The sequence below is a fragment of the Pristiophorus japonicus genome, chromosome 8, assembly GCF_044704955.1.
Source record: "Pristiophorus japonicus isolate sPriJap1 chromosome 8, sPriJap1.hap1, whole genome shotgun sequence".
NCBI lineage: Eukaryota > Metazoa > Chordata > Chondrichthyes > Pristiophoridae > Pristiophorus > Pristiophorus japonicus.
Window position 1 is genome coordinate 165,893,982 of NC_091984.1, and position 23,505 is coordinate 165,917,486.

General features: G+C 49.0%; 1 protein-coding gene across 1 annotated transcript in view; it reads right to left on the reverse strand.

Annotated features, from left to right (window-relative positions):
* Positions 1 to 11,477: 11,477 nt before the first annotated feature.
* gucd1 (guanylyl cyclase domain containing 1) overlaps positions 11,478 to 23,505 on the reverse strand; it is a 39,496-nt gene continuing 27,468 nt past the window's right edge. Inside the window, exons 3-6 of the mRNA XM_070887502.1 lie at positions 22,171 to 22,336; positions 19,678 to 19,769; positions 15,890 to 16,131; positions 11,478 to 13,076 (exon numbers count right to left, since the gene is read on the reverse strand). Of these exons, the coding sequence (XP_070743603.1) occupies positions 12,985 to 13,076; positions 15,890 to 16,131; positions 19,678 to 19,769; positions 22,171 to 22,336 (592 nt within the window). The 3' untranslated portion in view covers positions 11,478 to 12,984. The remainder of the gene's footprint in view (positions 13,077 to 15,889; positions 16,132 to 19,677; positions 19,770 to 22,170; positions 22,337 to 23,505) is intronic.

Below are 23,505 nucleotides of genomic sequence, written 5' to 3' on the forward strand. Positions count from 1 at the left end.
CCACTCCTTTCTTTTTTTATGTACCTGTAGGAACTCTTACTACTTATTTTTATATTTCGTGCTTGTTTACTTTCATAATCTATCTTCCCTCAATAATTTTTTTGGTCATTAATAATGTCCCAATCCTCTGGCCTCCCACTAGTCTTGGCCACATTGTAAGCCTTTGTTTTCAATTTGATACCCTCCCTTATTTCCTCCTCAAATTCAGCTGCCCTTAAAAGTTTGTCACCATCCTCAGCCTGCTCCACGATGACATGCAAGCCGTGATCCTGACCAATGGATCCACCACAGACCCAATTCACGTACGGACTGGGGTCAAGCAGGGCTGCATCATTGCACCAATGCTCTTCTTGATCTTCCTTGCTGCAGTGCTCCATCTCGCCCTCAATAAGCTCCCTGTAGAGCTAATCTACAGAACAAACGGGAAACTGTTCAACCTCCATCACCTCCAGTCCAGATCCAAGGTCGTCCCATCCTCTCATTGAATTACAGTACGCGGACAACGCTTGCGTCTGTGCACACCGAGGCCGAACTCCAAACCATCATCAACACCTTCATCGAGGCGTACAAGAGCATGGGCCTTACACTAAACATCCGTATGACAAAGGTCCTCCACCAACCTGCCCCCGCCACACAGCATTGACCCCCAATTATCAAAATCCACGATGTGGCCTTGGACAACGTGGACCATTTTCCATACCTCAGGAGCCTACTGTCAACAAGGGCAGACGTCGGTCGCCTGTAGAAGTGTGTTTGAAGACCAGGACCTCAAACCCAGCACCACGCTCATGGTCTACGGAGCAGTAGTGATACCTGCTCTCCTATATGCTTGAAAGACAGAGCAAGCACCTCAAAGCACTGGAGATGTACCACCAGCAATGCTGCCTCTGCAAGATCCTGCAAATCCATTGACAGGATAGGTGCACCAGCGCCAGTGTTCTCGTTCAGGCCAACATCCCCAGCATTGAAACATTGACCATGCTCGATCAGATCCATTGAACGGGCCACATCGTCCATATGCCGTAGATACTAGACTACTAAAACAAGCGCTCTACTCGGAGTTCTGACACAACAAGCAAGCCCCAGGTGGGCAGAGGAAATGCTTCAAGGACACCCTCAAAGCCTCCTTGATAAAGTGCAACATCCCCACCGACACCTGGGAATCCGTGGTCCAAGATCGCTTAAAGTAGAACATCTCTAGTCTCTTCGCCGGGAGCACACGGAAGCCAAGTGCAAACAGTGGAAGGAGCACACGACAACCCAAGCCTCCCACCCAAGGTCCTCACCCAACATCTCTTCAACCACCATCTGCCCCACCTGTGACAGAGACTGTAGGTCCCACATTGTACTCATCAGTCACCTGAGAACTCATAAGTGTGGAAGCAAGTCATCCTAGTCTCCGAGGGACTGCCTAAGAAGAAGCTATGCGGAGCACCTCCGTTCAGTCTGTAAGTGTGACCCTGAGCTTCCGGTCGCCTGTCACTTTAATTCCCCGCTCCACTCAAACTTTGACCTCTCCGTCCTCGGTCTTCTACACTGTTCCAATGAAGCCCAACGCAAACTCGAGGAACAGCACCTCATCTTTCGTTTAGGCACTTTACAGCCTTCTGGACTCAACATCGAGTTCAACAAATTCTGCTTCTGCCTCCATTTTTTTCTCCTTTTTTTAAACAAACCCCCCCCCAACCCCTTTCCTCTCTCTTTCCCATGGCAGCGGGTGATGATTCTGCCATTCACACCCCTTCCACACTCGTCTTTTGTTTAACTTGCACCATTACCATCTCTTTTTTGCCCATCATGCTTTTTGTCTCCTGCCTTCCACCCTATCACAGACCTTCCCTTTTGTTCTCTCCTCCTCTTGCACTTCCTTAATAATCTGTTACATCTCGAACTTTTCCCGTTCTGACGAAGGGTCATCGACCCGAAACGTTCACTCGGTTTCTCCCCACAGATGCTGCCTGACCCGCTGAGATTTCCAGAATATTTACCATTGTGTGCTCATCCTTAATTTCAATCCAGATTGTATCTTTTCAGATTTTCACCTCTGATGCCCTTTTACTGTTGCAATACTGAAACAATGTTTTTATAGTTGTCTTTATAGTCTCTGCTGCCTCTTTGGCCCTCTGATCATCTTTCAATATCCTTCATTTTCTGATGCTCATCCCAGTGAACCGCTTGCTCTCTCCTTCACCGGGTTTTGTACAGGTTCTTTTGTCTCCTTAATTCACGTAATTTTTTTGATAATCGGCTCAAGGCCTCATTAGCCAGAGCTTTCTGGTTCTCGGGATGTATTTATCCTGTATGCTCAGCATTATTCCTTTAAAGGTTCTCTACTGTTCTTCTTGAACAAGCTCCCCAAATCAAATTGCTCAAATTGTTCTGTAGTTTTTTTTGAGTTAGCCCTTTTAAAGTTGTATACCTGACTCCCGATCTTTGGTATTTCTGACTTGCAAATTTGAACTTGATCATTCTGCGGTTGCTGCTCCCAAGAGGAGCTAGGATTCCATTTCCTGGGTTATTATACCAGATCAAGGTTGAGCAATGCTTCGTGGGGCTTCCTTGATACACTGGGTTAAGAAACAGTCATACATTACATAGGAAATAGGAGCTGGAGTAGGCCATTTGACTCTTTGAGCTGATCTGCTAGCCTCTCTCACTATCCCCATTCATCTTAATTCCCTTTGTTCCCAAAAGTTTATCGACCTCTGTCGTGAACATACTCAATTTCTGAACATCCATAGCTCTCTGGGGGTAGAGAATTCCAAAGATTCACAAACCTTTGAGTGAAGAAATTTCTCCTCATCTCAGTCCTAAATAGCCAGCCCCTTATTCTGAGACTATGACCCCGTGTTCTAGATTCCCCAGCTAGGGGAAACTTTTTCTCAGCATTAACCCTGTCAAGCCCCTTAAGAATTTTATATGTTTCAATTAAATCACCTCTCGTTCTTGTAAAATCTAGGGAATATAGGCCTAGTCTATTCAATCTCTCTTCATAAGGCAATATCCTCATCCCAGGAACCAATCTAGTGAACCTTTGTTGCACTCTCTCTACGTTAAGTATGTCTTTCCTTAGGTAAGGAGACCAGAACTGTACACAGTACTCCAGGTGTGGCCTCACCAATGCCCTGTATAATTGTAGTAAGACTCATTTACTCTTATACTCTAATCCCTTTGTAACACAAACATGCCATTTGCCTTCCTTATTGCTCGCTGTAACTGCATGTTAACTTTCTGTGATTCGTGTACAAGGACACCCAGGTCCCGCGGAATGCAAACCTCTCTCAGTCTCTCACCATTCAAAAAGTATTCTGCTTTTTTGTTTTTCCTACCAAAGTGGATAACTTCACACTTCCCCACATTGTATTCCATTTGCCATGCTCTTGCAGACTCAGTCAACCTGTCTATATTTCTCTGTGGCCTCCTCACAGCTTATTTTCCCACCTAACATTGTATCATCAGCAAACTTGGATACATTACACTCAGTCCCTTCACCCAATCATTAATATAGTTACAGCCTGCCAGTCTTAAAAAGTCACATTTATTTCTACTGTGTTTTCTGTCCGTTAATCAATCCTCAGTCCATGCTAATATATTACCCCCAATCCCATGAGTCCTAATTTTGTGTAATAACCTCGTGTTGCACCTTATAGAATGCTTTTCGAAAATCGAAATACACCACCATCCACTGGTTCCCCCATATCCATCCTACTAGTTACATCCTCAAAAAACTTAAGATTTTCATAAAATCATGTTGACTCTACCTAATCATATTTCAGTTTTCTAAGTGCCTTGTTATCACATCCCTAATAATACAGTCAAGCATTTTGCCAACTACTGATGTCGGGCTAACTGGCCTATAGTTCCCCATTTTTTTCTCTTCCTCCTTTCTTAAACAGCGGGGTTATGTTTGCTAACTTCCAATCCTTGGGAACTGTTCTAAAATCTAGGGAATTCTGGAAGATTAATACCAGTGCATTCACTATCTCTGCAGCTACCTTTTTTAAAACCCTAGGCTGCAGGTCACCAGGTCAGGGGATTTTTTGCCACTTAATCCCATTAATTTTTCCAGGACTGTGTCTTTACATATACTGATTTCAAGGTCCTCATTCTTTCTAGACCCTTGGTTCCCCATTATTTCCGGAATGTTTTTTGTCTCTTCTACCGTGGAGGCAGATACAAAGTATTTGTTTAATGCCTCTACCATTTCCTTATTGCTCATTATAATTTCTCCTGTCTCTGCCTCTAATGGGCCCACATTTACTTTCATTAATCTCTTCCTATTTACACACCTATACAATGTGTTTTTACGTCTCTTGCTAATTTACTCATTCTTTTTTCCTCTTTCCTGATCAATGGTCCTCCTTTGCTGAATTATAAAATCCTCCCAATCCTCAGGCTTACTCACTTCCTCCAAATTAAAGGTGTTGCTATAGGAAACCGCATGGGTCCTAGCTATGCCTGCCTTTTCGTGGGATATGTGGAACACTCTTTTTCCGGTACATTGATGACTGTATCGGTGCCGTTTCCTGCTCTCGTCCTGAACTAGAAAATGTCATTCATTTTGCATCCAATTTCCACCCTTCCCTCATCTTCACATGGTCCATCTCCGACTTTTCCCTTCCCTTCCTTTACTTCTGTCTTCATTTTTGGGGATAGACTATTGACAAACATCCACTAACTCCCACACCTACCTGGACTACACTTCCTCCCACCCGCTTCCTGTAAGGACTCCATTCCATTCTCCCAGTTTCTCCGTCGCAGATGATGCCACCTTCCATGTTAGTACCTCTGACATTTCTTCCTTTTCCTCAACCGAGGATTCCCCTCTGTCATGGTTGACATGGCCCTCGACCGTGTCTGTTCTATTTCCCGCATCTCTGCTCTCACCCCTTCCCCTCCCTCCCAGAACCATAACAGGGTTCCCCTTGTCCTCACCTTTCACCCCACCAGCCTCCACATTCAACGGATCATCCTCCGCCATTTCCACCACCTCCAGCTTTTCGAAGGGACCGCTCCCTCCGCGGCACCCTGGTCCATTCCGCAGTCACCCCCAGCACCCCCTCCCCGTCCCACAGCACCTTTCCGTGCAAGTGCAGGAGATGCAACACCTGCCCTTTTACCTCCTCCCTTCCCACGACTCAGGGCCCCAAATACTCCTTCCAGGTGAAACAGCGATTTACTTGTACTTCTTTCTATTCAGTATACTGTATTCGCTGCTCACGATGTGGTCTCCCTCTAAATTGGGGAGACGAGGCGTAGATTGGGTGACCGCTTTGCGAAGCACCTCCATTCAATCTGTAAGTGTGACCCTGAGCTTCCGGTCGACTGTCACTTTAATTCCCCGCTCCATTCCCACTCCGACCTCTCCGTCCTCGGTCTCCTACACTGTTCCAACAAAGCTCAACATAAGCTCGAGGAACAGCACCTCATCTTTCATTTAGGCACTTTACAGCTTTCTGGACTCAACATCGAGTTCAACAATTTCAGAGCGTAACCTCTGCTCATAAACATTTTTCCTTTGCTCCTTTTATTAACCCCGCCCCCATCTTATGTATTTTGTTTCTGTTTCCCATCCCACCCTATCCTGACTAATGTTTTTCTAACTTCTGCCATTACTATCTCAAGTCGGCCCATCATCCCTTTTGTCTCTCTAATCTCGCCTGTCTTCCACCCTATCACATACCTTCCTTTTGTTCTTTCCTCTCCTCCCCTCCCCCCTTCAGTGCTCCTTCAGAATTTGTTCATTTTGAACATTCACCAGTTTTGACGAAGGGTCATCGACCCGAAACGTTAACTCTGTTTCTCTCTCCACAGATGCTGCCTAACCCGATGAGATTACCAGCATTTTCTGTTTTTATTTCAGGCTTACTGCTCTTTTTGGCAACATTATAAGCCTGTGCATTTGGTCTGATACTATCTTTAACATCTCTTCTTATCCATGGTTGGACTACTTTTCCTGTGGGTTTTTTGTGCCTCAAATTGTAAATTAGGTATTAATTCTTGAAATGCTAGCCATTGCTTGTCCACCGTCATACCTTTTAATGTAGTTTCCCAATCTACTGTAGCCAACGCGCCCCTCATACCTATGTAGTTTGCTTTGTTTAGATTTAAGACCCCAGTTTCAGACTTAACAAAAATCACTTTCAAACTCAATATAAAATTCTTTATGGAAGAGTGACCATAATATTAAAGGCCCATTTACTTACATAGAAACATAGAAAATAGGTGCAGGAGTAGGCCATTCGGCCCTTCTAGCCTGCACTGCCATTCAATGAGTTCATGGCTGAACATGCAACTTCAGTACCCCATTCCTGCTTTCTCGCTATACCCCTTGATCCCTATAGTAGTAAGGACTTCATCTAACTCCCTTTTGAATATATTTAGTGAATTGGCCTCAACTACTTTCTGTGGTAGAGAATTCCACAGGTTCACCACTCTCTGGGTGAAGAAGTTTCTCCTCATCTCGGTCCTAAATGGCTTATCCCTTATCCTTAGACTGTGACCCCTGGTTCTGGACTTCCCCAACATTGGGAACATTCTTCCTGCATCTAACCTGTCTAAACCCATCAGAATTTTAAACATTTCTATGAGGTCCCCTCTCATTCTTCTAAACTCCAGTGAATACAAGCCCAGTTGATCCAGTCTTTCTTGATAGGTCAGTCCCGCCATCCCGGGAATCAGTCTGGTGAACCTTCGCTGCACTCCCTCAATAGCAAGAATGTCCTTCCTCAGGTTAGGAGACCAAAACTGTACACAATACTCCAGGTGTGGCCTCACCAAGGCCCTGTACAACTGTAGCAACACCTCCCTGCCCCTGTACTCAAATCCCCTCGCTATGAAGGCCAACATGCCATTTGCTTTCTTAACCGCCTGCTGTACCTGCATGCCAACCTTCAATGACTGATGTACCATGACACCCAGGTCTCGTTGCATCTCCCCTTTTCCTAGTCTGTCACCATTCAGATAATAGTCTGTCTCTCTGTTTTTACCACCAAAGTGGATAACCTCACATTTATCCACATTATACTTCATCTGCCATGCATTTGCCCACTCACCTAACCTATCCAAGTCACTCTGCAGCCTCATAGCATCCTCCTCGCAGCTCACACTGCCACCCAACTTAGTGTCATCCGCAAATTTGGAGATACTACATTTAATCCCCTCGTCTAAATCATTAATGTACAGTGTAAACAGCTGTGGCCCCAGCACAGAACCTTGCGGTACCCCACTAGTCACTGCCTGACATTCTGAAAAGTACCCATTTACTCCTACTCTTTGCTTCCTGTCTGACAACCAGTTCTCAATCCATGTCAGCACACTACCCCCAATCCCATGTGCTTTAACTTTGCACATTAATCTCTTGTGTGGGACCTTGTCGAAAGCCTTCTGAAAGTCCAAATATACCACATCAACTGGTTCTCCCTTGTCCACTCTACTGGAAACATCCTCAAAAAATTCCAGAAGATTTGTCAAGCATGATTTCCCTTTCACAAATCCATGCTGACTTGGATCTATCATGTCACCTTGCCCATCCTCCCTACAATCCTGTTCCTCATCCATACAGACAGCAAGGGTCAAGGGCTGAGACTCCTCCATCACTACATCCTGGATCCCGATACCGACCTGACTCACAGTCACACCCACCCATCCCTGACCATTGATTAACTTGACAGCACTATTGAACCTAAGGGGTGTGACTGCCTCCTGGAGCAAAGTGTCCAGGTAACTCTCCCCCTCCCTGATCATCGCAATGTCTGCAGCTCGGACGCCAGCTCAGCAACTCTGAGCCGAAGTTCCTCGAGCTGCAGACACTTACTGCAGATCTGGTTGCTCAGGATCACGATGCTCTCCACCAACTCCAACATGCTGCAGTTACAGCACACCACCTGCCCGGCCCTCTCGAACCTTGTTTTATTTATATAGTTTTTATTCATATGACTTTTTTTAGTTTTAATTTTAAATTAGTTAATTTAGTTTATTCATTCAATAAAGTTATAGTACTCTCCCAGTTCTGAATTTAATCCACTTACCTAACCTAGAGAGGAGCTGAAATACCCACCAACCAATCACCTACCTGCTGTCTTATAACGTTACTCCTTGTTTTGCAGTCGCCACCTCTGCTGCCGCCGCTCCCGGTACAGTGCCGGCTGTGTGATGGGCCTTCTCTGCTGCTCCCTTTATACCGCCGCCTTCGCTGCTCAGGTCTGTGCATCTACCAACTCACCGGGGTTTCCCCGGTTTATTTTAGGTCAAGAACTTAAGAAGTAGGAGCAGGAGTACGGCCTACCGAGCTTGCTCCGCCAATCAAGAAGATCATGGCTGATCTTCGACCTCAATTTTCACTTGACCGCCTGATCCCCATATCCCTCGATTCCCCGAGAGTCCAAAAATCTATCTAACTCAACCTGGAATATGCTCAGCTCCGCATCTCTTTGGGACAGAGAATTCCAAACATTCACAACCCTTTGAATAAAGAAATTCCTCCTCATCTCAGTCCTAAAAGTGTCAGCTGTGGCTCAGTGGGTAGCACACTCACCTCTGAGTCAGGAGGTTGTGGGTTCAAGTCCCACTCCAGGGACATGAGCACAAAAATCTAGGCTGACACTCCAGTGCAGTGCTGAAGGAGCACTGCACTGTCGGAGGTGCCGTCTTTCAGATGAGACGTTAAACCGAGGCCCCATCTGCCCCCTCAGGTGGATGTAAAAGATCCCATGGCACTATTTCGAAGAAGGGCAGGGGAGTTATCCCGGTGTCCTGGCCAATATTTATCCCTCAATCAACATAACAAAAATCACAGATTATCAGGTCATTATCACATTGCTGTTTGTGGGAGCTTGCTGTGCGCAAGTTGGCTGCCGCGTTTCCCACATTACAACAGTGACTACACTCCAAAAGTACTTCATTGGCTATAAAGTGTTTAGAGACGTCCAGTGGTCGTGAAAGGCGCTATATAAATGCAAGTCTTTCTTTTAAATTGCCGACCCTATTAAAATAATGGCAAGCAGCATGATAAATCAGAAACAGTAGAGGGGTGGAGATAGAGCTGCGTACATGTGGAAGCTGGCTGCATATCTTAGAATAATGTTGCCAAAGGGCAGCACATGTAGATGAGAAATAGGAGGCCAAGGATAGATCCTTGGGGGTGGGGGGAACTCCAGAGGTGACAGTGCAGGAATGGGAAGTCATTGCAAGTGATTCTCTGGCTATGACTGGATAGATAAGAATGGAACCAGGTGAGTGCAGTCCCACCCAGCTGGACGATGATGGAGAGGCGTTGGAGGAGGATGGAGCGGTCAACCTTGTCAAAGGCTGCAGACAGTTCAAGATTGAGGAGGGATAGTTTCTAACTTTGATTAGAGTGGTGTCGGGGCTGTGTCCTCCCTCATCATTCACGTGCACAGTCCCATTGATTAACTTAGTTGCCTTTACACCCAAGTCAAGACTGCTCCCTTGCCGCAAATCTCTGCACCCACTACCAGGGGGCTCTGGCAGAGACTAGGAATGCACCAAAAATATCTAAAGTCCTGCCGCATGGTGTAATTAAACAGTGAGCCACTGGGAGCAGTTTCAGAGTCCTTTTATATGAAGATGAACTAATTCCCTCAATGAGTCACAAAGCATCATCATCATCATCATAGGCAGTCCCTCGGAATCGAGGAAGACTTGCTTCCACTCCAAAAGTGAATTCTCGGGTGACTGTACAGTCCAATACGGGAAATACAGTCTCTGTCACAGGTGGGACAGATAGTCGTTGAGGATAAGGGAGGGTGGGACTGGTTTGCCACACGCTCTTTCCGCTGTCTGTGCTTGATTTCTGCATGCTCTCGGCGACGAGACTCGAGGAGCTCAGCGCCCTCCCGGATGCACTTCCTCCACTTAGGGCGGTCTTTGGCCAGGGACTCCGAGGTGTCGGTGGGGATGTTGCACTTTATCAGGGAGGCTTTGAGGGTGTCCTTGAAATGTTTCCGCTGCCCACCTTTGGCTCGCTTGCCGTGAAGGAGCTCAGAGTAGAGCGCTTGCTTTGGGAGTCTCGAGTCTGGCATGCGAACTATGTGGCCTGCCCAGCAGAGCTGATCGAGTGTGGTTAGTGCTTCAATGCTGGGGATGTTGGCCTGGACGAGGACACTGATGTTGATGCGTCTGTCCTCCCAGGGGATTTGTAGGATCTTGCGGAGACATTGTTGGTGATATTTCTCCAGCCAATTGGTGTCTACTGTATCACAAAGCAATGCCCCAATCAAGGGCTCACATTTACCTGACTGGATTCAGGCTGTTACAGGTGAGCTGGGAAGTGCTTATCCCATAGACAAAGAGGGAGACAGAGTCAGGAGCAATTAGTGCTCAACGTCTGAACATAGATAACAAATTGAATGGAGTGTGACGTGCTGCTGTCCGATACACCAGCCTGGCTTTCCTCAGCTTGCTATACGGTGCATGTACGGGCCGTAGCAGTAATGATTGGTGACCCGGGAATGGCAGTGACTGCTGCACTCAGTCAGTTGGCGGAAGATCCACTTCACACACATAAGGGTTTCGCAGGAAGCTGGGTCCAAAGGGGTAGAAATGACTGCAACGCTCCACTTGTACCAACACCCAACGCTCTAGCACCCAGTCCTCCTCTCCATTCCTTTTAATGGCTTGAAACAGCACACAGTCGCGTTTAGGATGAATGTCTGCTCCGATCAGTTATAAGGAGACTGAATCTCCATTCTTCGACATAAATAATGACTTGATAGAGAAAAAAAACAGAAAATGCTGGAAACACTCAGTGGGTCAGGCAGCATCTTTCGAGAGAGAAACAAAGTTAACGTTTTAGGTCGATGACCCTTCGTCAGGCGTTAACTGTTTCTCTCTCCACAGACACTGCCTGACCCAATGAGTGTTTCCAGCATTCTCCGTTTTTATTTTAGATTTCCAACATCCGCAGTATTTTGCTTTTGTCTTAGTGGATAATGTGATTGTCATCGGACCATGGAGCACCCCCCCCCCCCCCCCCCGGGGACACGGAGACCCGGCCCCTGGGGACACGGAGACCCCCCTCCGGCCCCTGGGGACACGGAGACCCCACCCGGGACCACGGAGACCCCGGCCCCTGGGGACACGGAAACCCCACCCGGGACCATGGAGACCCCCCCCCCGGCCCCTGGGGACACGGAGACCCCCCCCCGGCCCCTAGGGACACGGAGACCCCCCCCGGCCCCTTGGGACACGGAGACCCCCCCCCGGGACCACGGAGACCCCCCCTGGCCCCTGGGGACACAGAGACCCCCCGGCCCCTGGGGACACGGAGACCCACCCCCCGACCCCTGGGGAGACGGAGACCCACCCCCCGGGGCCCCTGGGGACACGGAGACCCCCCCCGGGGACACGGAGAACCCACCCGGGACCAGTGAGCCCCCTCACCTCGCTATTCACTGAACTCTTATTAAAATTAAATATTTGTCCAAGAGAAGATTGTTGAGAAATCCAGCCTGGAATACTTATCAAATCACCTTTTAATTAGACCCCATGATATTCAAATAAACCTTATTGTAAACACACAAACATTGATCATACCACCACGAACAAAAAGGCGAACCTGTGCCTGGGATTAGCAGTCTCAATACCCTGGGATCGTGGCCCAAAGCCTCGGACAGAAACTCGAGCGTATCCAGCAGCCTGGTCAGGGAGTGCCAATATCAATGATGGCCACTAAGCAGATGAACTCTCGCCCAGCACAGTTAGCGCGTCAGAGGCACAGGACCTGCCAACAGGGTCGCGGCCTTTTGCTAATCCAGGATTAGATAGGACTTGGACTGGGTGGCACGAGCTGGGTTGCGGGGGGGGGGGGGGGGGGCGGGGGGCACAAGCTGTGATGTTTTGTTTGTGATGGATTTCTATATCACAAGGCACAGACATTTTTAAAAAATAATCTGGATGTTATAAGGGGGTTGTCTGGGATGAACCTCTCTGTAAAGTTAAAGTCTTTGCTAAAACATCATTGTTTTAAAAAAAAAAATCTGAGACACCCAGTGGAAAACGTATCCCATTTAGCACTGTACGCTGAGAATCCTATTGGAAAGGTGGATGGAGCAACCCTAGTCCTGATCGAGGTGGGATCAGCCAGCCAAATTCTTGCCTTGCTCCCTGGATCAGAGTGTGAGCCCGGGCTGCAGACCGCTCCACCCTCAGCGAGCTCCATGTCCTGGATGGACAGCTCAGTTGGGCACAGGTTTGTTAACCCCCCAAGCAGGCTGGCACTGGCGTCGGGGAGGCAGCTCCAGAGCTTCCTGGATAATCGGCCCTCAATGCAAGCTGCCTGGGACTCTGGCTGGGAGTGTATTGGTTGTCGAGTCCGGTGACCCTCAGCTCAGACAGTGCGAGAGGAGGCTGACCCCTGACCGAAGGTCACCTGGGCTAAACCAATCTCACAACAAGGCAGCATCCACCAAAACACTCTGCTCTGTATCGTGCTACATTAAAAGAGAATTTGTGCCCACCAAATCAAATCATCCTGTAGCAGAATTATCAGCACATGAAGCCAAAGCATTTGCTGGAGTTAAAGCTCTCCTTACTTCCATAGCAAAGTGCGAAACGTAGAAACGGTCATGCTTGACTCCGGTTATCAAAACCAGTTTAACTCAAAGTGGTTTGTAAGCAGCAAGGCGATGGAAAGCTGGTCTGATAGCGGGGTGTGCGGGGAGATTCTGGTGCTGCATCGCGTTACTTTTGTCCAGGACATGATTTCCCAGCGAGATTCATTGGCATGTGTCGAGCAGAGGTGCAGGAAAGACCGACGGGAGTCGTCGCTCCAGGGTGCTGTCCAACCTATGGCCATCACTGGGGGAACGAGGGGAGTCGGGCCTTGGGTGCTGCGCCGCGGCAGGAATCCATCACGCACTGTGCAAAGCGAGGAATGTGTCACAACACCACCACTTTCCTACATCCTTAGGTAGCAAGTGTTGGAACTGGAGGGAGGGAGGATCCTGCCGTGTGACACGGCAGTCAGCTGTCCTTGTAAACAAACAGGATGTCTTCGTCCGTCCCGTAGCTCGTGCGAGCCTCGTTGAAGTTACTTACGGTTGTGCAGCAGACCCCTGCGGAGCAGAAACAGGGCAAACATCAACAAGTGCACGATTCGCAAACTGCCGCATTTTACCATTTCTAATTGCCCCCCCGCGCCCCCAACCCGAGACGCAGACCCTTGCTGGGATAAAGACAGACTTGCATTTATATCGCGCCTTTCACGACCACCGGATGTCTCAAAGCGCTTTCCAGTCAATGAAGTACTTTTGGAGTGTAGTCACTGTTGTAATGTGAGAAACGCAGCAGCCAATTTGTGCACAGCAAGCTCCCACACACAGCAATGTGATAATGACCAGATAATCTGTTTTTTTGTGATATTGATTGAAGGATAAATATTGGCCAGGACACCAGGGATAATCCCCTGCTCTTCTTCAAAATAGTGCTGTGGGATCTTTTACATCCACCTGAGAGAGCAGACGGGGCCTCGGTTTAACATCTCATCCGAAAGACGGCACCTCCGACAGTGCTGCACTCCCTCAGCACTGCACTGGAGTGTCAGCCTAGATTTATGTGCTCAAGTCCCTTGAGTGGGACTTGAACCCACAACCTTCTGACTCAGAGGCGAGTGTGCTACCCACTGAGCCACAGCTGACACTGTGATAAAGTTAGAGAGAGTGGTGCCCGCCTTCCACCCCACCCCCTGCCCTTTGTTTATGTCAGAATCCGCGTGTTGGCTAGCTATTCGACCATGAGGACATTACAGCCAAACCAGATCCCACCCTCAGCCAATGTGACACACTCTCACACCAGCTCAGGGGTGGTGAGTTTAGTTACAGTCCAAGCCAAAAATAGGAAAGCCCCAAACTGGATGGGTAAGTAGAAAAGACAACAAAAAAAATGGATTGAGAAACTCTGGGGGCGACTTAGGAATTTACTTAGCATATTAAAGGTGGCATTAGAGTCCCGGAGAGGGGGCTAGCTGAAGGTGGGAAACACAACACTGAAAACTCCTTCCAGTATCACAACAGTTAACGATGGATTGAGAAAGTTGGAACTGAATGAACAAGTAATAGTGAAGAAAAAGTAGTTGATAAATTAATATTTACTAGAAATATTCACTGACGAGGAAAATTGTCTTGCTGCCCAGTGTCTGTAATATACCCAGAATCCCATGTGGCAAGTGCCTGCCTCTCAGATGAAGATCAAAGATTCTGTGGCACTATTCAAAGAGCAGGGCAGATGTCCTGGACAATATTTATCTCTCAACCAACATCACTGACATGCAACTCCCTCTACACTGTCCCATCAAACACTCCCGGGGCAGGTACAGGAGGTTAGATACAGAGCAAAGCTCCCTCTACACTGTCCCATCAAACACTCCCGAGGCAGGTACAGGAGGTTAGATACAGAGTAAAGCTCCCTCTACACTGTCCCATCAAACACTCCCGGGGCAGGTACAGGAGGTTAGATGCAGAGTAAAGCTCCCTCTACACTGTCCCATCAAACACTCCCGAGGCAGGTACAGGAGGTTAGATACAGAGTAAAGCTCCCTCAACACTGTCCCATCAAACACTCCCAGGGCAGGTACAGGAGGTTAGATACAGAGTAAAGCTCCCTCTACACTGTCCCATCAAACACTCCCGGGGCAGGTACAGGTGGTTAGATACAGAGTAAAGCTCCCTCTACACTGTCCCATCAAACACTCCCGAGGCAGGTACAGGGGGTTAGATACAGAGCAAAGCTCCCTCAACACTGTCCCATCAAACACTCCCAGGGCAGGTACAGGTTGTTAGATAGAGTAAAGCTCCCTCTACACTGTCCCATCAAACACTCCCGGGGCAGGTACTGGGGGTTAGATACAGAGTAAAGCTCCCTCTACACTGTCCCATCAAACACTCCCAGGGCAGGTACAGGTTGTTAGATACAGAGTAAAGCTCCCTCAACACTGTCCCATCAAACACTCCCAGGACAGGTACAGGTTGTTAGATACAGAGTAAAGCTCCCTCTACACTGTCCCATCAAACACTCCCAGGGCAGGTACACGGGTTAGATACAGAGTAAAGCTCCCTCTACACTGTCCCATCAAACACTCCCAGGGCAGGTACAGCACGGGTTAGATACAGAGTAAAGCTCCCTCTACACTGTCCCATCAAACACTCCCAGGGCAGGTACACGGGTTAGATACAGAGTAAAGCTCCCTCTACACTGTCCCATCAAACACTCCCAGGGCAGGTACAGCACGGGTTAGATACAGAGTAAAGCTCCCTCTACACTGTCCCATCAAACACTCCCAGGGCAGGTACAGCACGGGTTAGATACAGAGTAAAGCTCCCTCTACACTGTCCCATCAAACACTCCCAGGGCAGGTACAGCACGGGTTAGATACAGAGTAAAGCTCCCTCTACACTGTCCCATCAAACACTCCCAGGGCAGGTACATGGGGTTAGATACAGAGTAAAGCTCCCGCTACACTGTCCCATCAAACACGCCCAGGGCAGGTACAGGTTAGATACAGAGTAAAGCTCCCTCTACACTGTCCCATCAAACACTCCCAGGGCAGGTACAGGTTGTTAGATACAGAGTAAAGCTCCCACAGTGACTACATTTCAAAAGTACTTCATTGGCTGTAAAGCGCTTTGGGATCGTTTCAAGACCATGAAAGGCGCTATTGAAATGCAAGTTCTTCTCTTCTTTCCTACTTGAAGTGAAAGGGTGTGAGAAGTGCCCTGAGCCAGGTGGGATGTTTCCCCAGGTGCTGATGGAGAGGGGGAAGGGAGGAGTGTGTGGGGCGCTGGTGGGGTTACACACAACAGGCAGCAGTGGGCGGTCGATGGTTCAGGGAGCTCCCACTCGCTCCCTCAGCAGATTGCTGAGCTCCACTTACTGTCAGCATATGCCGGGTTGTTGTAGAAGATGCAGCCAGAGTTCCTGTTGTAACCGCACACCACAATGAAATGTCCCTGATAATCCGGCTTCCTGCAGAAACACTTCTGTCCGATGGGCAGGAGGCAGCAGAACTTGACCGGAGCTGAGCAGAGGTCACAGACCAGCAGGACCGCGTTGACCAGGACCACCACCACGTGTCCTTGGGCCAGGTGCTCCTGGATGGCCTGAATGGTGACCGACCTGTTTCAGGGACAGACAGAGATCACATCAGCCTCCAAGAAACGATTAAACACACAGACAGAATCCTATAGCCACCAACAAAAGATGGGAGACCCTTTCCCCACCCCCAGTGCCAGGCTTTGCCAAGAGTGGTGTCGCCAGTGCCCCATCCCCAGTGCCAGGTTTTGCTCTGGGTGGTGTAACCAGTGCCCCACGCCTAGTGCCCGGCTTTGCCCCGAATGGTGTCGCCAGTACCCCCAGTCCCAATCCCACCCCTAGTGCCCCTCCCCTAGTGCCCGGCTTTGCCCAGAGTGGTGTCGCCAGTGCCCCATCCCCAATCCCACTCCTAGTGCCCCTCCCCCAGTGCCCGGCTTTGCTCCAAGTGGTGTCGCCAGTACACCTGCGAGATCTGCCATTGCTCCGGGGAGACCACCCCTCAGCTCACCCACCAGGTCCCTGACTAATGTCTTCTTATTAAGTTTGTTTACATTGTTAACTGTGCTGAGCGCACTGGGGCCAGCATAGCACTTCCACAGTAACAGGTTCTGCTGCTAGTTCACAGTGAGGGTTCCCGACTGCTCTGGGACCTTCTATAGCCCACTGCTACCCCTCCCCAAGGACAATATCCTTTCAAAATGAAACAGGGGTCAAATTGACACGTTTTGTGTGTCAATGACTCACAAAAGCAAGCGGTGGAAATGAAACCAGACAATCATCAGTCGAGCAGGGACAGCCAGAACTATTTGTTCTCATTTTAAGATTGAAACGCTTGGTGGTGCCAATAGTAGGTCAGAGGATGGACCTAGTGTGACAGGAAGCAAGTATCCGATAGGAAGTTCACCCCGTGCACACATTACGTTGAACATATTACTGGGAACCTCCTGTGATCGGGCCACGGGCCAGGCTGAGCTTTTCGGAGGACGTGACTGTGGTTTGGTTTTGTACAGGGGCAGAAGGTTGCAGCAGTTGAGTATTGGTAAGGGAAGGGTTGCAAATGTTTGGGGCAGTTAGTCATTGGGGTACAGTAGCAGAATGGTTGAGGGGTGGAAGCAATAATTGGGTAGTCCATGTTTTGAGGGACTGGGGTACGGATTGGGGGTGTGTATGGGGAATGGATTAGTTCGATTATGGGCTGACCGGTAGAAAGAAAAGAACAATGGCGGGGGGGGGCCGCCACAGGCCTTCGAGGAAAATACCGTGGGGAAAGTGAGTGAGCGATGGAAGAGATCAGGACACATAGGAAACAAACAGGGCACATTACGGGCTTTAGAGAGAGAACCAGGAGTGAAGAAAGAACACAGAAAGGCAGCAGGCATTGGAAAGGATCAGGAGCTTTCAAAACAATGACGGGACCGGGGGGGGAGAATCCATGGGGCGGAGCAGGCTGGGGAAATGTACCTGTCGAGAGCATCTGCAGAACCTCGGGCTGTCCATACAGTGGAGATGGGGACACCAAGGGGAGGGGCAAGGAGGCCTGTCACATGATGCTCTCCAGCCAATGACCAGTAAATATGAGAGTGGTACTAAAGTGCCACCTAGCTGGGAGGTAGCAGGCCGCAATCGCCAACATTGAAGCGCTGGATCGTCGGGACCGGGGGTGACAAAATCGTGACACCAGGAAGTAAGTATGATAAACAGGAAGTGTGCACCAGAAGCAAGACTTTTAATACAATAGGTCAGTGTTCATAATACTCAGATAATTTGAAGAAACACACACACGACAATAACAGTTATCACAATCTGACATCATAGTATAGGCACACAGTTAAGACATAGCTCTTATTACACAAAGGATAGTGATCAGACATTGTGAACTGCATAACCCAGACATTTTGGAGCCTGGAACCTGCATGAGAACGCCAGCGGCAGATCGGGGCCATAAAAGGCGAGTGGCTCCTGGACCCCTTCAGGGAGCAGTGCGAGCCGGTGCAGGAGGGCGACGGCAGTGAAGAGGGAGACTGGATTGGACGCCACCATAACCCAGGTCGGTGACTGGAGCGTTAGCAAGTACAGCAGGAGCAGCGAGGTTGGAGCACAGAAGTAGAGGGATGTGATCGGGGCCCAGGAGAGCAGGGGCCCAGGGGCAGCCCACACTGCGATATGTGTGCACACTAGGTCCGTGCAACAGAGCTGGTCTCCAGTCGTCTTGGTTAACCCTTGCCACTGGACCAAGACCTAGCTCTGTCAAGCCCGCATGATGGCTGATGTACAACGGCCACCCCACGTTAAAAAATCCACGCATAGGCATCTTCCACCCTTCAACATGCAGTTCAGGACCTGGAATATTATGTCCTTCAATTAAACACCCGCGAACTCATTGAACACATCTCTTTTTGGCGTGGAAGCAAGTCATCCTCGATTCGAGGGACCGCCTAAGACAACGACAATAAAGGCCTTTAGAAACCAGCCAACAATGCTCATCTCTGACCAGTGTGTCCGACAGGGTTTTCTGCACAGTTACACACACTCAGAGAAATGTCTGTATAGCCAGGGACCAATCACAAGGAAACACTGGACTCACGAGCCAATCATGGGGAAAAACTGTGCAATATAGAGCCAATCACAGGGAGTGCTCCGTAACAAAAGATTCAATGTGTAATCAAAGGCCAATCGCCAGGGAACACTGTAATCTGACAACCAATCAAATGCTGTATCCAACGTACAGTAGGTACCTCAAAGCACCACCAACGCTGTCTCCGCAAAATCCTACAAGTCCATTGGAAGGATAGGCGTACCAACGTCAGTGCTCTCTCAGGTCAAGATTCCCAGCATCGAAGCATTGACCGCACTCGATCAGCTCCGATCGACGGGCCACATTGTCCGCATGTCCGATACTAGACTCCCAAAACAAACGCTCTACTCGGAGCTCTGCCATGGCAAGAGAGTCCCAGGAGGGTAGAGAAAACGCTTCAAGGACACCCTCAAAGCCTCCTTGAAAAAGTGCAACATGCCCACCGACTCTTGGGAATCCCTGGCCCGAGACTGCTCAAAGTGGAGGAGAAGCATCCGAGAAGGTGTCGAACACATTATAGTTTCTTCGCCAGGAGCACGCAGAAGCCAAGTACAAACAGCGGAAGGATCGGACGGCAACCCAAGCACCCCACCCACCCATCCCTCCCTTCAACCACCACCTGCCCCACCTGTGAGAGACTGTAGGTCCCGCATTGGACTCATCCGCCACCTGAGAACTCAGTGTGGAAGCAAGTCATCCTCGACCCCAGGGTACTGCCTAAGAAGTGAGTATACTGGAGTTCCTTATGTACTCCCATTTATTGAAGGCTTTATTCAGTTTTTTCAGTCGTGTTAACATACTGAGAAAGGCAAAAAAAATAACAAACTGCCATTTATCTGAATAAATTGGTGTTTATTTGTGAAAACTGATGAGAGTTAAGCGCTCTCGCCTGCCCAAACACCACCTCTAACTTCATCAACCAAACTGCCTACTTCCCACACCCGCCACTTTGGGGCCCCTCCCCTCGGAGTGCCACTGCCAATTTCCGCACCCTGTAAATGAAGCAGTCCACCTCAGTTATCCTGGTGTCTCGGTAAAGTTACGCAGCTCCCTACCTCTTCTCTACCTGAACGCCGCTCGCTTGTGCACGAGCAAACAGCTGATTGACCCGGTCCTCCTCACTGTCGAAATGTTTCCGATAGAACGACTGAGGAAAGGAAAGGAAAGCATTCAGGTCAGTTCTCTAAGAGAAACGATAGTCCATCAAGCCCCATGAGCTAGCTGGCCAGATACGGAGTGCCAACTCATTGCGCGAAACAAGTAGATTTATCTATTACATGGGTATCGGCCACACTTCCTGCCCACAAGTGTTACTTTTTATGTCAACACTTAGAATGGAAACTTATGTAAACATTTAGAATGGGATTTTCTATGTAAACATTCTATAATGGGAAAACCATATGTAAACATTGCACCATTATCGTTTGTCGATGAACCGATCAAATCACTCAAAATTCTTCTTGAAAAATGAGTCCACCATTTCTTAGGTGAAGTTATTAATGTCAAAATAATGTTTTAAACAAAATTAAAAAGTAACACCATTAAATTGATGCATTATTTTGTGTTTCTTAATGCCTTAAGGTTTTTATTTCAAGACATTAGCCTGTCACAGAAGTGTGTGCCTTGGCTGGAGGCTGCAGTTTCTACAACATGTGCCTGGAGTACATGCAACTTGTCCAATGCCCCTGCACCCCATCGATACACCAACAGCCAATGGACGGGAGAGGGTGACGGGGGTGGGTGGGGGAGAGAGAGAGACTGGTTGCGGGGGGGGGGGGGGGGCAAAAATTTGGCAGATGGAGTATAATGTTGGAGAGTGTGAGGTCATGCACTTTGGCAGAAAAAAATCAGAGTAAGTTATTTAAATGGAGAAAGATTGTAAAGTGATGCAGTACAGCGGGTACGCGCGGGCGGGTGAGGGGGCGCGGGCGGGGCCGATGGGAGGGAGGGGGGCTGACAGAGGGAAGGGAGCTGACAGAGGGAGAGACAGATGATGGTTTGACTAATAGTGATGTAATGATGTAATTCCCAGATTGTAAAGTGTTTGAGAGCATCCTTTGGACGTGCATAAATGCAAGTCATTGGCCCTCTCTAATAACTGCAATGAGACTGACAATTCCATCGTCAAACATATTCACCCAGGAGAACGGTGTGGAATCCTCCCCAGCCCCAACAAAATGGAGGATCGTTTGAAGTACAGAAAAGTTCCCGGATGAGACAACACTGAGGTAGAAATAATTCAGTCAGCAGGGAAGGTCAGAGTGCAGGCTCCCTGAATTTGTGCGAGACACTACGGTCAAATTTGGGATGGATTCTAACATCAAACGGGGACTGAACAACTGGAGCAATTTACATAGTATTCGTGAGAATCTCGATTTTGTAAATTGAGAAGAGGAAGGTGGTGAGAGTGTGAGAGAGCGCGAGAGGAGTCTCCATCCGTCACTCAACTCCTCAGTGTAATGCTGACTGCAGCCACTAGGATTTTGCTCAGTGACACAAACATTGGTGTTAAATGAAGCCCCCTGTAAGTAACCTTAGATTTATTGTTGTGATGCTGTGGATATTAACACTGAATGTATGGCACAAGCAATTTGGCCCTGGGGTTGTGAGCAATCGCGGATTGGAACAAATAACTTGACTGGTTAGAATAACTAGAAGCTTACAATTCTGTCTTTGGTTCCCTGTGGATGTTCTAACATTTAATGATTCATTCCATGGTACAATAGCTAAAGCCACTTGATCAGTGTGAACATCAATAACTGATAACAAGCATCTGAAGGCCAAGGATGGCCTGTCTGACTCCATCCTTGGAAGGATCAGGGAAGGAGAGATGGGCCTTCAGAAAGTAACAAGAAAGATATGTGGAGAGGAAGGTTTCATCCAAGAGTTGAGACAAAGAACTCGACATCTCATAAGTTAAATGGTCCTGTGTGTTATTTTATGCCAGGCCCACCCCTAAAAAGAGAATAAAGAGATTTTCAGGGCAGACGGTGCAGAGAAGAGCTGTTTGTGCCCACTGTCCGATCGGGACCACTACCAGCTACTTGTCACGGTCGTATGTCTGCTATGTCTATCCTGATTGTGTGATGTGTTTGACTATATTTGAACTACCGCTCTTTAGCAAACTGCCTTATGACTCCCAAGTCCCTTTGAGTGATGATCTGTGACTCCCAAGTCCCTTTGGGTGACCTGTGATCCTAATCTGACAGGGTGGGAAGAGAACGCTCAACCTGAACACCAAGTCCCATCAGAAGTTGAGAGCGTGGGATGAGGACAGGGTCAGAGTCCATGGTCGAATAGCCTGTCTTCACACATAAGCTGAGGTAAGATGAGCGAGGTGCCAGGGAGCTGCAGTACCAGTGGAACCATACCCCACCCCAGCAAGAGGCAGTACCATCAAGAGAGGAGGGGACTGCAACTGGAGAAAGACAGACTTCTGTTATGGCCTTAGATTAGCAACGTAGTGTCAGGAAGGGGCGAGAATATCTCGGAGTGGGAGGGGACCATTGGACAGTAAGTGTGCGCAGAGAGAATAATTGCGAGCTCACCTGATAGCGATAGCCCTTGTCCACTCCCAGGGTCTGTGTGCAGAACCTGTGCATAACACCAAACTGTTGCATCAGGTAAGCCAGGTCGATGGTCCAGACACTTTCATTGAGCTGCAGTCTCCAGTAGGCAGTCTGGAAATCGTCCTCACTCACAGGATGGAGGTACCTTTACACGGGTGAGACAGAGAAAGGGTTACAGCCCAGAGTTACCAGTGACTGTACAATGCCCAGTTAAAGTTCAGACAATGTGAGCCAGCCAGACTGGGCTTTCCCCTGTGCTATGTTCATGAAAGGCTCTATGATTAAACTCCTGTATTAAATAGGGATTGTAGCACATCAGCAGGAGATTTAAATTGCTCCCCGACCTAGAGGGTGGAACCTTGCAGTTCCTCATCCATGGCCACTCTTCACCAGGAGCCCAGAGGGTGAGCGGAGACACCGGGGGGGGGGGGGAACACAGCTCAGCCTCATCCTGTCCTTCCCCCACCCCACGCACTTCCCGACAGTGGCCTCAATAACGAGCAGGAATGAAAACCCAGGCGGATTTCTCCCCTCCTGGTCCATGGGAGTCGAGGCCAATGCTGGAACCCCTGGTGTGATGGGCTCGGAGTGCAGGCTAAAGACTGGATGTGGGCCCATGTACTACCCCGTGTGGGGCCTGTACATGCCCAGCCGGTGTGGCCTTCCCCAGTGTTTTACTGAAAGGGGGGTGGGGGAACCTTCACCAAAATGGCCAATCTTCATCTCTGAGCCCAGCCACACTAAGAATATTCAGCCATGGAGGGGAGCTTCACAATCGCTGCTCTTCACCCAATGTCCAGACACGGTAGTCAGCAGGGGGCGGGGGTCACTGGACAGCCACGGGGTGGGGTGGCGGAGGGGTCACTGGGCAACTGCGGGGTTGCACTTGTTTTCTGCATGCTCTCGGCGACGATACTCAAGAAGCTCAGCATGCTCCCGGATTGCACTTCCTCCACTTAGGGCGGTCTTTAGCCAGGGACTCCCAGGTGTCAGTGGGGATGTTGCACTTTATCAGAGAGGCTTTGAGGGTGTCCTTGTAAAGTTTCCTCTGCCCAACTTTGGCTTGCTTGCTTTGGGAGTCTTGTGTTTGGCATGCAAACAATGTGGCCCACCCAGCAGAGCTGATCAAATGAGGTCAGTGCTTCAATACTGGGGATGTTGGCCTGGTTGAGGACGCTAATGTTGGTGTATCTGTCCTCCCAGGGGATTTGTAGGATCTCGCTGAGCCATCGTTGGTGGTATTTCTCCAGCGACTTGAGCAATGTTACGGAGGGGGAAATAGGTGGTATTAGTTATGCCGTGGATATGTGGCCG